This window comes from Sarcophilus harrisii, chromosome 6, assembly GCF_902635505.1.
Source record: "Sarcophilus harrisii chromosome 6, mSarHar1.11, whole genome shotgun sequence".
NCBI classification, from domain to species: Eukaryota; Metazoa; Chordata; class Mammalia; order Dasyuromorphia; family Dasyuridae; genus Sarcophilus; species Sarcophilus harrisii.
Window position 1 is genome coordinate 235690442 of NC_045431.1, and position 13051 is coordinate 235703492.

At 60.9% G+C, this 13051-nt stretch overlaps 1 protein-coding gene across 1 annotated transcript; it reads right to left on the minus strand.

Annotated features, from left to right (window-relative positions):
* Nucleotides 1-4953: 4953 nt before the first annotated feature.
* ASCL2 (achaete-scute family bHLH transcription factor 2) lies at nucleotides 4954-6569 on the minus strand. Its single transcript, XM_031942563.1, has 2 exons — nucleotides 5681-6569; nucleotides 4954-5033 (listed from the first exon to the last, which is right to left on the minus strand). The coding sequence occupies exon 1, from the start codon at nucleotides 6489-6491 to the stop codon at nucleotides 5706-5708; it is 786 nt and encodes a 261-aa protein (XP_031798423.1). The 5' UTR covers nucleotides 6492-6569; the 3' UTR covers nucleotides 4954-5033; nucleotides 5681-5705.
* Nucleotides 6570-13051: the final 6482 nt, after the last annotated feature.

Consider the following 13051-nt stretch of genomic DNA (forward strand, 5'->3'; position numbering starts at 1 on the left):
GCCCAATTCCGTTCTGGGGAGATGCTGCTCAGGGTTTCTAGGTCACTCCGGGGCTCCTGGAGCTCACGTGGCTCTCACCTTTTCCTTTGGGTGGCAATGCGCCGGCTTCTCTCCCTGCTGGCTCAGGGACAGTTGTCAGGGCATGTTGCCCTGCTTTATGTAATTTGAGTTTATTTATATTTTGTCAAGGCACCCAGGGGCCCCCGGGGCGAGGGTGTCGCGCGCCTGTCCTAATGGTAGCTCCAAGCTTCACCAGGACCTGGGTGGGAGCAGGAGCCGACAGGAGCCGTCACATTATGTGGGGTTTCCAGGATGCCAGGGGCTACTGGGAAGGGCTCTGGCCAAGGCTTTCCCTGCCTCTCTCAGGAGGAGGAAGGGGAACTCGGCCTCCCGCTTCGAAGTCTGACAGCTGAAAAAGGCAGCTGACCCATTCACACCCCCCGGAGCCCCCGCTCACACCCCCCAGAGTCCCGCTCCCCCCCCCCCCCGGAGTCCCGCTCACACCCCTCAGAGCCCCGCTCACACCCCCCGGAGTCCCTGCTCACAGGTGGGCAGCAGCCTTCCTTCAGAGGCTGCCAGTGATCAGGTGCTCTCCGCCTGCCCCCGCAGCCACTTTTTGGAAGCTCAAAGTCTCAGAAGTTTTCTTTTCTCTTTCTTTTAATTAAAGTTCTTTATTTTCCAGACAAATGCATGGCTGGTTTTCCACACTCACCCTGGCCAAACCTAGGTTCCAAATTCCCCCCTTCCCCCACCCCTCCCCCGATGGCGAGTAATCCAGTATACATTAAACGCTTCTATAGCCGTGTCCCTAATTCTCCTGCTGCACCAGAGAAATCAGATCAAAAAGGGGGGAAATGAGAAAGGAAACGCGAGGCAGCGAACACAGAGAGTGGAGCGCCGCGCTGTGCTCCCCGCTCAGCTCCCACAGTCCTCTCTGGCTGCAGGCGGCTCTCTCCATCCCAAGACCACCGCAATGGCCTGGATCAGCTCGCTGTTGAGAACCCCGTCAGTCAGGATCGATCATCGTTATCCTCTTGTTTCCTTGCACTATGATCTCCTGCTTCTGCTCACTTCCCTCAGCATCAGTGCACGTAGGTCTCTCCAGCCTCTCTGACATCATCCTCAGGAAGTTTCCTTGCCCCCCCCCCCACACACACACACGCTGCTCCAAGCAAAGCTGACCCCCCTTTTCCACTCCCTCTCTGCGGGTAGAGAACAGGGGCTTCCCCTGCAGCCCCCGAGGCTTCTCCATGTTCCCACTGCACTCAAACTTGCTGGAGCCCAGCCTTTCCCTCCCTCAGTGCCCTCCTGCAGACCCTCTCCAGCTCCTTCCCTGAGCAACCTGCAGTCATGGTCTGAGCAGAGGATTGTGGATCATCGTGTCCCCGGCCCAGGAGGCGTCCGGCACTTAGCTCTTCCGGCCTCCGCCTCCCATCTTGGGCTCGTGCTGGGTCCATCCTGCAAGGAGAGTGCTGGACCCCAAAGCCCTCAGGTCTTTATTGCCTCAAGCCTGCGGAGAAGATTTTTCATTTAAACCTCACAACTCTGCAGCCCTCATGACCCTTTTACAGAAAGGAAACACGAGGCTGGAAGAGGGTAAATGATTTGTGCAGGACCGTGGGGCCAGTAAATATCTGGAACAGGATCTGAATTCAGGTCTTCCTGACTCCAGAGCCAGCACTCTCTCCTTCCAGCACTCCCCATGGGTGTCTTCTAACCAATGTCGGGGAGCAGCAAATAGGAATGAAGGACAGCCTGGGAGTCTTGGATAATTCTGAAAACCCACAACTTCTCAGCACCTCTAAGTGGCCGTGAGCCTGACAAAATGGCGTCTTTAAAGGATCTGCTTTTAAAAATAGAGATGATACCTCAATTTAACAACCCCACTGACTGGGTGCTTCTAAAGCGTCCGGCAGGCCTGGATGTACTTTGTTTCCTGCAGCAGTTTAAACATCCCCCCTGCAATCTTATCCACAGGGTCCAGTTAACAAACTTTCTGCATAGTGCAAATATCCGGCTCAGTTCCCCTCTATCAGCAGCTCTAAATCACTTCCATCCACACGGGCCGGGCCCTCACCGTGGCCAGGGTTTCACCCACCACCTCCTGTTCAGCAGAGCCTGGCACAGCGGGCGCCCCCTTAGCAGAATTCTGGAAGTGACAGGTGAGAGGAATCCTTAGAGATGGCCAGTCCCAATTCTTACAGCCGAGGAAACTGAGCCCCACACAAAGAACTGACATCGTCCGAGGCTGCTTGTGACTTCCCCCATGTATCACCGGCCCAACTTTCCAGATGTGGGAACTGAGGCTTGAGGAGCAGCCATCTCTGAAACCAGGTCCAATCCCAAAGACCTTGGGATCCTTTGGTGATGCTTTTCCAGGGCCAGGCAGTTCATTCCCGCCTTCCCTCCTCTCTCTGTCTCTGTCTCTGTCTCTGTCTCTGTCTCTGTGTGTGTGTGTGTGTCTCTCTCTTTGTCTCTCTGTCTCTGTCTCTCTGTGTCTCTGTCCCTCCCTCCCTCCCTCCCTCTTTTTCTCTCTCCCCTTCCTTCTCTCCACTCCCCCTTTCTCCCAAGATTGTTTTCCAGACACTGCTCGGTGCTGAGGACAGTCCCTGCCCTGGAAGACCTTACAAGTGGATGGGAAAGGCCCCAAGCAGACAAATATGGGCAATGAGCTCTGGACAGGCTAAGGAGGAGTCCCTGGAGAGAAGGGAGGCCCTGGGCCGGAGAGGTGGGATTCCTTGGGGGAGCAGGGAAGTTGGGGTGCAGAGCCGGCAGGGGGAACCAGGCCCGGCAGCCAGAGAAAGGCAGAGGAGCTGGGGCTGGAGGCTCCCGTTGGAGGAACAGCAGGGACAGGCCGAGATCACCGACCTGGAGAAGATGCGGGAGCCGGCAAGGCCCGAGGCACTTGGGCAGCCCCCGAGGGCTCGGAGGGGGGAGAAGGCAGAGTGGGGGAGGAAGCCCCAGGGCTGGGAGCCGGCTCCTGGGAGGATAGCGACTCCCTCTCCAGTCTCAGGGAAAGGAGAAGAGAGGAGGTGGGGGTTTCTTCCTGGGGGGGGGGGGGGAGAAAACGAATTCTGCCTGGGATGTTTCCTGTCTGGGACGTCCCCGAGCCCTCCAGGTGGGGTGCGGGCAGCTGGGGCTGCCTGATCGGCGGGGAGCTTGACCCTCGAGAAGGGGGGGGAGAACCACCCGCATAGACGCGGGAACTGAGTTCCGGGAGCGGCCGGAGGCGCTGGCCAGCTCCGCACGTGGAGAACCTGGGCGCCGGGCAATCGGAAGGCGGCTCCCTCTGCTCGCCCCCATCGGGGTCCAGGCCAAGGCTGCGGGTGAGTCGGGGCGGAGGGAGGTCCGGGCTTGGGGAGCTCCGGGCGGAGGGAGGTCGGGGCGGAGGGAGGCCCGGCCTTGGGGAGGTCCGGGCTTGGGGAGCTCCGGGCGGAGGGAGGCCCGGCCTTGGGGAGGTCGGGCAGCGCCTCCTCCGCCGAGCTTGGGGAGGTCCGGGCAGCGCCTCCTCCTCCGGGCTGCGGGCCCCGCCCTCCTCCAGCTTGCCGGGGCTCTTCCCCACGCCGCCCCGGGCCAGGATTCCTGGGCGCTCCTTGCTAATGGTTATGCGGGGAACACCCCGACTCAGCCTTAATTGCAGCCGCTTTGTTTGCGGGCGGGGGGGGTGCTGAACTGCCCTTGAAGGCCCCTGGCTGAGCCCCAAGCTCCTCCGCCAGACCGGGTCGGGGGGGGGCGCGCGCCTCCTCCGGGCTCAGCAGCCCGGGGGCTCCGGTAGCAGCTGCCCTGCCCCTTCCCACAGGAGCCGCTCCGGGAGAGTCAGAGGCGGCCTAGTTTCTCAGCTTACTCATCGGGCCAGAGGGAAGGGAAGGGGTTGGCCGGGCCAGGCAGGGAGAGGGGGAGGGCGGGCTCCCTCCCGGGTCCCCTCTCCCCCTTGCACCGAGGGGCTGCGAGCCCGGAGGGCCATTCTTCCGGCCTGGACTCGGCACTGTGCCATCTGCCCACGGTGCCAGGTGCCCGCGCCCGTCCCCCTGCAGAGCCCGAGGCCCCGGGGCGAGGACCGGGCGGCCGCCGCCAGGAGCTAGGGCTCACCTCCCGTCAGACCCCGCCGAGGGCCCCGGGACCCACTCGGCACCTCAGTCTCCCCAGCCGTCTAATGGTCACGGAAGGGAGGCCGCCTGCCCCTTCTCCCCCCGAACAAGTTTCCCCTCCCTCAGAGCCAAGCACTGAGCTTTCCGATCACGGGCATAAATAGATTCTGTTTTATTTATAAAATCCACTTTCCATAAAATAGGGTATTCTTATGTACAGGACAGACCGCGCGCGCCAGGCCGCCTGCCCGGTGCCTTCAATCGTTCAGCCGCCGCAGCCGGGGCCAGGCCAGTGGGCTGCCAGGAGCCGGGGGAGAGGGCCGCCGAGGGCGCCGTCACGTGATCGGTTCCGAAGCTCCAGCTCCCCAAACCCCCCTCCTGCTGAGTGGTCGCCACGTCCTCGGAAGCCCCGGGCCCCGCCGAGAAGCAGGGGGAGCGCGCTCAAAATAGTAACAAAAGTCAGGGCGGAGAGAAGGAAGCGAGGTTCCCGGTGGAAGGGAGGCTCCCGGTGGAAGGGAGGCTCCCGGTGGAAGGGAGGCTCCCGGTGGAAGCGAGGCTCCCGGTGGAAGGGAGGCTCCCGGTGGAAGCGAGGCTCCCGGTGGAAGCGAGAGGCTCCCGGTGGAAGGGAGGCTCCCGGTGGAAGGGAGGCTCCCGGTGGAAGCGAGGCTCCCGGTGGAAGGGAGGCTCCCGGTGGAAGGGAAGCTCCCGGTGGAAGCGAGGCCGGAGCTTCCGGACTGGCTCCCGGGCGCGAGCTTGCTCTAGCCCCTGGCCTGCCCCCGCTCCCCGCCCCCCAAGTCTGTACAGCCGGCTCCAGGCAGTGCTCAAAGTAGAGGCTTCCTGGGTCCCTCGCCGCCCAGCAGCCAGGCAGGTGGCAAGGTCAGGCTCCGCGGCTTCTCCTCGGGAAGGCGCCGAGGTACGCCTGGGTCCTCTCGGCGTTCAGTCGAGCTGCGGGGGGGCGGGGAGGGGGAGACAGGAAAGGAGAATGAATCCCAGCTCCATAAAGCGCAGCCGGCAGAACCAGTTGTTCTCCCCGGAACGGCCTCGGCTCCACCCCGGGGCCCCCGGGAAGCGAGCGCCTCTCCCTCCCCCTCGTCCCGCAGGGCACCGGGACGCGGCGGGCGCAGCCCGCGCCCGGCCGCCCCCTCCCTGCCCGCTCCCCGACGACTAGCCAGGCGGTTTCACAGGCCCTGTTGACTCGGCGTTTCGCGGCCCGGGCCCCGAGCCGGAGGCGGGGGCTTCAAAGCCAACGTGGGGCGCAGTTTTTCCTCTGCCGCGCCTTCCCCGCCCGGCCTCCCTCCGCAGGCCCATTTGCATTGCAAAGTCGCCCGCCGCCGGCGCTCTCGGCCGAAGGGCTGCGAGGGGGGGCGCCCGCTCCCCGGGGCCCAGCAGCGCCAAAAGGAAGTTTGGCAATCAGCAGCGCAACAAAGGGCAGCGGCTGGAGCCCGCCGGGGGAGCGGCTGCGCCCCACTCGCGGCCGCTGGGAGGCCCTCCGTGCCCCGGGCCCGAGGATGAGCGGCCGAGAGTGTATGTGTGAGGGGGAAGGGATGGGGCGGCGGCGGCCCCGGCTCGGCCTGTCCACAGGTCCTAGTTACCTCGGGGGGCAGCGCACGCGCCCTCTTAGTAGCCCCCGAACCAACTGGTGAAATCCAGCAGCTCCCGCTCCTCGGGGCTCAGCACCCCCTCGTAGCCGCTCTCGTCTGACGAGTAAGGCGAGTGGGGGGAGCCGGGTACCGAGCTGCCCTCTCGGCCTGGGGACGGCGAGTCGAAGCAGGACGAGCCCGACGCATAGGCGCTGGGGTAGGGGCAGGGGCCCCCAGTGCCCCCGCACGGGGCCCCGTGGGGCTGGGGGGACCCCGCGGGTCCCGTGGGGCCCGCGCCCAGCAGCCCGGCGGGGAAGGCGGCGCCCGCGGCGTCTTGCTGCGCTAGCAGCTGCTGCAGCGCCCGGATGTACTCGACGGCCGAGCGCAAGGTCTCCACCTTGCTCATCTTCTTGCTCGCCGCGCCGTTGGGTACGTGCTGCCGCAGCGTCTGGAAGCCCAGGTTCACCAGCTTGACGCGGTTGCGCTCGCGCTCGTTGCGCCGGGCCACGGCGGCCGCTCCCACCCCGGGGCTCGGGTCGGGCCGGGGCTGCGGGGCCGGAGGCTGCAGCTGCAGGCCCAGAGGGCTCGGAGCCCCGGGTGCCGGAGCGGCTCGCCGCTTGCAGCGCAGCAGCTCCGGGGACGCGGGCCGCCGCCGCCGGGCAACCCTCGGGGACGCGTGGGGAGGCACCGGGCCGGGCGGAGAGTAGGCGCCGGGGGCCACGCGGGGTGGCGACCTCTGACCGTCCGAGCCCAGCGAGCAGCCCCGGGCCAGAGGTCGCGAGGGGGGCACCATCTGGCGCAGCGCTCTTCCACAACCGTCCATGTCCCGTGCGGCCCGTCCACGCAGCGGCCCCGGCCAGGGCCGCCGAGGCCGCCTCCTCCGTGGGCAATGCTTCCCCGCCGCGGTCGGAAGGACGGAGCTGCCGAGCCCAGCCGGGGCCCGCGGGGAGCGGACGGGCAGGACGGCCAGGTCGGGCGATCGCTGGGGCGCGCAGGTGGCCGCGGCGGTCGGGCAGCGCGTGGGGCTCTCGCGTCCCGCGCGTGCGGCGGCGGCCGGCGGGCGCTCGCTCGTGGCTGCGCTTTTCCGGGCCGCGGCCCCGGTGTCTTGTTTTTAAATGCACATGGAGCCCCAACGCCCTCCCTCCCGGGAGCCAAACGTGCCGAGCCCCACTGGGGCGGGCGCTCCCGCCCTGCTCCCCCCTCCTTTCTCCCCTCCCTTTAGTCTTGGGCGCTGGCCAGGCGCCCTCCTCCCGGGCCCCTTTCTCATCCCCACGCGCTGGGCGCGCGCGGGGCGGGGCGGGGGCCGGGGTGGCAGGCGGGGAGGAAGAAGGGGGGGGCGGCTGTCGGGGCGGTGGCGCCGGAGGCTGCGGCCGCCTCCGCCGCACGAGTCCCCGGCAGTGCTGGGGGTGGGTCGCACGCGCCTCGCCGCCGGCCCACCCCACACAGCCCCACTTCCCCGCCTCGGCTCGTTCCTCCTCTCCTGCAATTGGCCTCCCCAATCGTGCCCCGCCTGGAGAGTTGGCAGCGTCCACCGCCCCCTCCCCCCCGCAGCTCAACCCCCCCGAGACCCGGCCCCGGCGCGTGGCTGCCGGCCCAGCTTCCCCAAACAATACCTGGCCCCGGGGTCTGGGGTCTGGCCCGGGCGGGGGGGGAGGGGCGCGGGAGGGGGGGGGGAAGCGGAACTCGAGGCTCACCTGGGGAGGAGGCGGGGTCGGCGCCTGCCCTCCGCCCACCTGGCGCCCGCCCCTCCCCCCCTTCCTTCTCCTGGTCCGTGCCACGGCGGGGGGGGCTGGGGCAAGTGCGGGGCTCCGCCGCCGGCGCAGGGGCCCGGAGGGGCAGGTGCCGCTCCCCTCCCCCTCCCTCTCCGCGCGCCCGCTGGCCCTCCCTCCTCTTGGTTCTCCCCGCCACCTCCTCCCTTTTCCTTCTTTTCCTGTCATCCCTGCCTCTGTCTCCTTCTCCGGATCCCCCTCCTCCTGTCCCCTTCCCTCTCTCCCTCCTCCCCACAAGTTTCTCTGGGTTCTCCCCTGTCCTCTTCCTTTAGGTTTATCTGTCTCTGTCTCTCTGTCTCTATCTCTTTCCTGTCTTATCTCTTATCTGTCTCTATCTCTTCTCTCATCTCTTCTTCTCTGTCTTATCTCTATCTCTCTTGTCTATCTTCTCTCCCTAGTTTCTGTCTCTATTCTTTCCTTCTCCCTTCCTATCTCATTCTCTTTCTATGGTTCTCTCTCATCCTTTCTTTATCTCTTCTCCATCTTTTCTGTCTCTGTCTTCTTTCTCTATGTCTTCTTCCTCTCGTTCTCTTCTCTATCTCTTTCCTTATCTTCCTTCCTGTCTTCCATTTCTCTTTATCTGTCCTTTATTCTCTCCGTCTCTTTTCTGTCTCTGTCTCTCTCTCTTCTCTTTGTCTTCCTATCCTTCTCCTTTCTTTCTCTTCTTCCAATTTCTGTGCTCTTTTGCCCTTCCGCCTCCCTGCCTCCTGTCCCATTTCTCTTCCCTCCAGTTCACCCCCAAACCCTGGGCCTCCCCTTCCCGAGGCCCTTTCTACCGGCCCTCCTGCCACCAGGTTGTCAGAAATAGGAGTCGGCAAATCCCTCGCTCATTCGGGAAGTGCAGGATTGGCCTCTCTACTAGCGGTCCCGTGAAAGGGCCCTTTCCCTCCTCGTCAACCGAGTGCCCCGACGGAGCCCCATAAGCCAAGGACTCTCCTTCCCAAGGGTTGGGGCAGAGAGCCGGCGCGGCCTTACCCCTCCACCCTCCGCCCTTCCCCAAGGCACGGCAATGGAAAGGATCCTGACCAGAAGAACAGTTAATGCGTTCTGCATGGGCAGGCGGCACTTTACATCTTCTGTTTGGACCCTCCTGCCCCAGGAGGTCAGCGCTCCCACCTCCAGATGAGGAAACTGAGGCCAGCAGGATGAGGTGACTGGCCCAGAGTCCCGCCGCTAGTGTGTCTGGGGCTGGATTTGAGCTCTGGTCTCCCTGACCCAAGGCCTGTGCTCTGTCCCCTGGGGGATTCAGGAAGCCTGGCTCTGCTCCATTCTCTGTGCCTCAGTTTCCTCCTTTCTCGGACTATTGAGGAAGCTGAATGACATGCTCTCTAACGTCCCTAGGTGGGAATCCCCGGGCTCTCCAGGGGGGCCGTGACTCTGTCCTTCTCACGTCTCGCTGTGGCCGGGCCCAGGAGCTCCCAGTCTGGAAAGCGCTTGGCAGTCCCCCTTCCCAAAGGAAGGGGAGACTTGGCTTTTGGTTGTAGGGGGACGTTGCCAGCCCGGAGCCCCCGGGGACCTGCTTCCTCCGCGTGCTTGCCCCGGCGAGATGTGGCCCAGCCTCACGGGGAAGGGGAAGGTTTGCAAACTGTGGAGAGCTGGAAGGGGACTCCAGGAGCCTTGGGCCGACCCCCTGACTTTGTAGGCGGAAGTGTATCGGGAAAGGGATGGCGCCTTTGCCCAGGTCACTGAGCCTCGGTAAAGGGCAGCCCCGGGGTCGGAGTCCACGTCCAGGATGCCACACGCAGGGCTTTGCCCGTGGCCTCTGCCTCTCGGGGGCCCGGGGGCCACCAGGGAACGAGGAAGGGCCGGGAGCGGAACCAGGCGCCCGCCCTCCCAGCTCAGGGCCCTGAGTCTGTAAGCACTGAGGAGCCCTTCAGGGATTGCCCTAGCGCTCCAAGCTCCATGAGCGCCATTCCCCAGCCTCTTGGCCTTGCTCCTGCCAGACACGCAGCCCGGGAGGGGGAAGCTGGCGTTTGGTTTGGAATGACTTGGATCCAAATCCCATTCTTCACCAGCGACTTTAGCCTCTTCCAGCCTCAGTCCTTTCATCTGTACAATGGGGATGATGCTCTCACCTTACGGGGAATATGGTAAATCCAGGGCAGCGAGGGGGCCAGTGGAGAGCGCACCAGCCCTGAAGGCAGGAGGACTCCAGTTCAAATGTGGTTTCAGACACTTCACACTTCCTGACTTGTGACCCTGGGCAAGTCATTTAATCCCAACTGTCTCAGGGGAAAAAAAGGAAAATCCACCAGGAAGCCCGTTCTGTGCCCCACAAATGCTGCTTCCCTTTCTCCCCACCCACCTCCTGCTTTTGCATCCATTTAACAAACATGGATTGAAGTCCTACTATGCACCTAGATTTCCAGTGCAAAGTAATACCAGTCTGTCCTCTGTAAACTGGGCTCAAGGATACCTCTCGCCGTTCACTCGCTATGTCTGTGGAGCTTCAGGGCCTCAGACTTAGGTAGGACTCACTCCTGTCCCTTGCCTCCCCCCCCCCGCATCCCCCCCCCGGTAGCCCTGGCCCCAGTCACCCCCCTCCCACCCAAGCCTGTGGATGAGTACTTCAGCCTCCAGTCCCCCCCCCCCAATCCTCTGGGGGAAGCGCTGGCAGCTGGGGCAGGTCGGTGGGACTGTGAGCTCATCACAATAGCCAGTATCTGGCCCCCTGCGGCCCCCACAGCCCGGTCTTCACTCCGGGTCTCAGACAAGGCCCTCGGCTCTCCCACTGCCTCTGCAACAGCCCGCTTGCCATGACTGCGGTGCACCCACTTCTCCCCCCGTGGAGGGGGCTCCCCACTTCTGCCCAAGTCCTCCCTGATCCCCCCCCGCTGCCAGTGTGGCTTCCCCCTCTCCCTCTGCTCCCAGGTCACATCGCCTGGATCTTCTCAGTTTCTCCTTATGCTCCCTATGTATCTGAGAGAGTGTGTGTGTGTGAGTGTGCGTGTGAGAGTGTGAGTGTGTGTGTGTGTGTGAGTGTGAATGTGTGTGTGTGTGTGTATGTACACTCATATCTAGGCTATATATATTTATGCTAGATCAATATACGTTCTATTAGGTTCTTGTCTCGCCTGATAGAAAGGTAAACTTGTTGAGATTGTTTCATTCTTTGTACTTGAAACCCTAGGACCCAGCACAGTAGCTAGCATGCAGTAGGTGTTTAATAAATGCTCATTGATTGATTGATTGTTTGAAATTGATTCCTTTGAGCAGGAATAAGGGAAGGGTGGAAACTTATACTGAGCCTTGCATGCAAAGTTCTGATTTAACCTTGACAACACCCCCTATTAATCTATCGACAAGCATTTATTAAGCACCTACCAGGCACTGAGAAAAGATATAAACCCATTTCTTGGCAGAGATCCTGGAGTCGTTGGCCAGTTCCTTCTCCAGTTCATTTTACAAATGAGGAAACTGAGGCAAACAGGGTTAAGTGACTTGCCCAAGTCATGCAGCAAGAAGTGTCTGGGCCTGGATTTGAACTCGGATCTTCCTGACCCCAGGCTCAAGGCTCTATCCATGGTCCCATCTAGCTGCCCTTGGGCAAAGGAATAAAGTTCACCAAGGCTGGAAACACGGCTTGGAGCCAGTTGTGAAGGGCTTTACTTTTTGTCCTGGAGATAATTGGAAGCCACTGGTGTTGCTGGAAGAGTCACGTGGTCAGACCCGAGCTTAAGGAAAAGGAGCCTCAGCCCAGCTGAGAGGAGGATGGCCTCCAGAGAGAAGGGAGCCAGGGAGACCCCGGCCCCCAAATGACGGAGGCATGGGAGGAGACAAGGGGCTGGGGGCGAAAGCCCAGACACAAAAGAGGAGGTTAAACCTACAAAACTCGGGAAGCTCAAAAAGGGGGAAAACGTGGGCAAAAGGCGGAGGCTGCGGTTCCAGAGAGCTCTGGGGCTTTGAGTTTGAAATGTCCAGCAGGGCCTCCGGAGGGTCCGGAGTCAGGCTTCTGCATAGAGAAGGTAATTAAACCCACAGGACCTGATGGGGACCCAAGGGAGAGACCATGGAAGGAGAAGAGGACCCAGGAGTGGGCAGGGAGCGGTCAGGGAGGGGGCCGGGGCCCGGAGCCAGCGAAGGAGAGCCACTGTCCGAACCGGGAGCAGATGGCATTTATTAAGCACTTACTGTGTACGAACACAGTGCTAAGTGAAAGGTATACCAAGAAAGGTAAAAGCCCTTCCTTGTCCTCAGAAAGCTCACACTTTAATGGGGGAAACGACCTACAGGCTGGCTGGGACAGGGAAGATGGGAAATAATCAACAGAGAGTCCACAGCTTCATTCAGAAAGATAGCCAGAGGCTCCCTGTCCAAAGTGGGATTTTCTCTGGGATTTAGTGGGTGACACCAGAGGAAATGCTTGGAGACGCGGAGGGTACCTGGTGCCAGAACATCACCACGATGGGGAAAAATCGGTGAGAAGGGGCACAAGGACATAGGCTAGCGGCTGGGGAGACTGAGAGGGTCTTTAAGAAGGGGAGAGACTTGGGGGGTACATCCCCTTCTTTCCCCCTCTCAGAGCCATATCCCATGTGATAAAATGTATTCTTAGAGAGAAAAAATCAGTACCTGGTCAATACATTTAAAGAGGAAAACCTGTGCAGAGTGTAAGGCCCGGGGACCTCCCTCCCCTACAAAGGGCTAGCTGGGGCTGCCTTCTCATCTTTCCATTTAATTTCTGCATAAGCTGTTCATGTTCTTTGACCATTTCTCTACAGGGGAGTGGCTATTAGACAGATGGATAGATAGCCAGGTAGGTAGCTTACAGAATCTATATAAATGATGCAAACCCTTATCAGACCAATCCGATACCAAGGTTTTTTCCCCATTTGACCACTTCCTTTCTTAACCTAAGTGCATTAATGTCTGTGCAGAAGCTTTTCTAGTTTAAGTAATCAGATCGACCAATTTTGGTTTTGTGTAATTGTTTCTATCTGTTGTTTGGTTAAAAATACATCTACCCATAGCTATAAGAGCTTTATGACATTTCTCATCTGTTTTTTTCTACTTGACCTTTAATATTAAGTTAAATTGACATCATTTAGAATATACTGAAGAGTGTGGTTTAAGGTGCTTGGTATGAGCCTAATTTCTGCCCGATAACTTTTCAGTTTTCCCAATAGATTTTATCAAGTAAAGAGTTTTTGCTGGACAATTTCTGTTTTTCTTTTGATCAGACATTGGAGGTTTTACCTGCCATGAGGGAATCCTTTGTGGAGGGGTATGGGGTTCCCCTACTGAGCCTTGCTTTCTACAGCCGAGCTCACAGCACCAAATTCTCTGTGTGTAGGTGTGGCTTTCATCAGGCTAAATCTTTGACCAGGTACCCCTTTAATGTCCCATGAGAAGTCCATGGGCCGTCCAGAGACTTTGAGGAAAACAGCCCCTTAACGAGTTCGGATGCTGAGAATCGCAGGTAAAACAATGGGAATGCGTTCAGTACAAAGCTTTATTGCAAACTGTGGGGACGAGGGGCAAGGAGAGACAGGGAAAGGAAATCTGACAGTCAGGTCCCCATATTTACATGGGCTAGAATTCACAGGAGGGCCGCACCACACTGGGGAGCAGGAAGGAAGTGTTCCAGCGGGAAGATGTGCTCCCACTGGAGGGG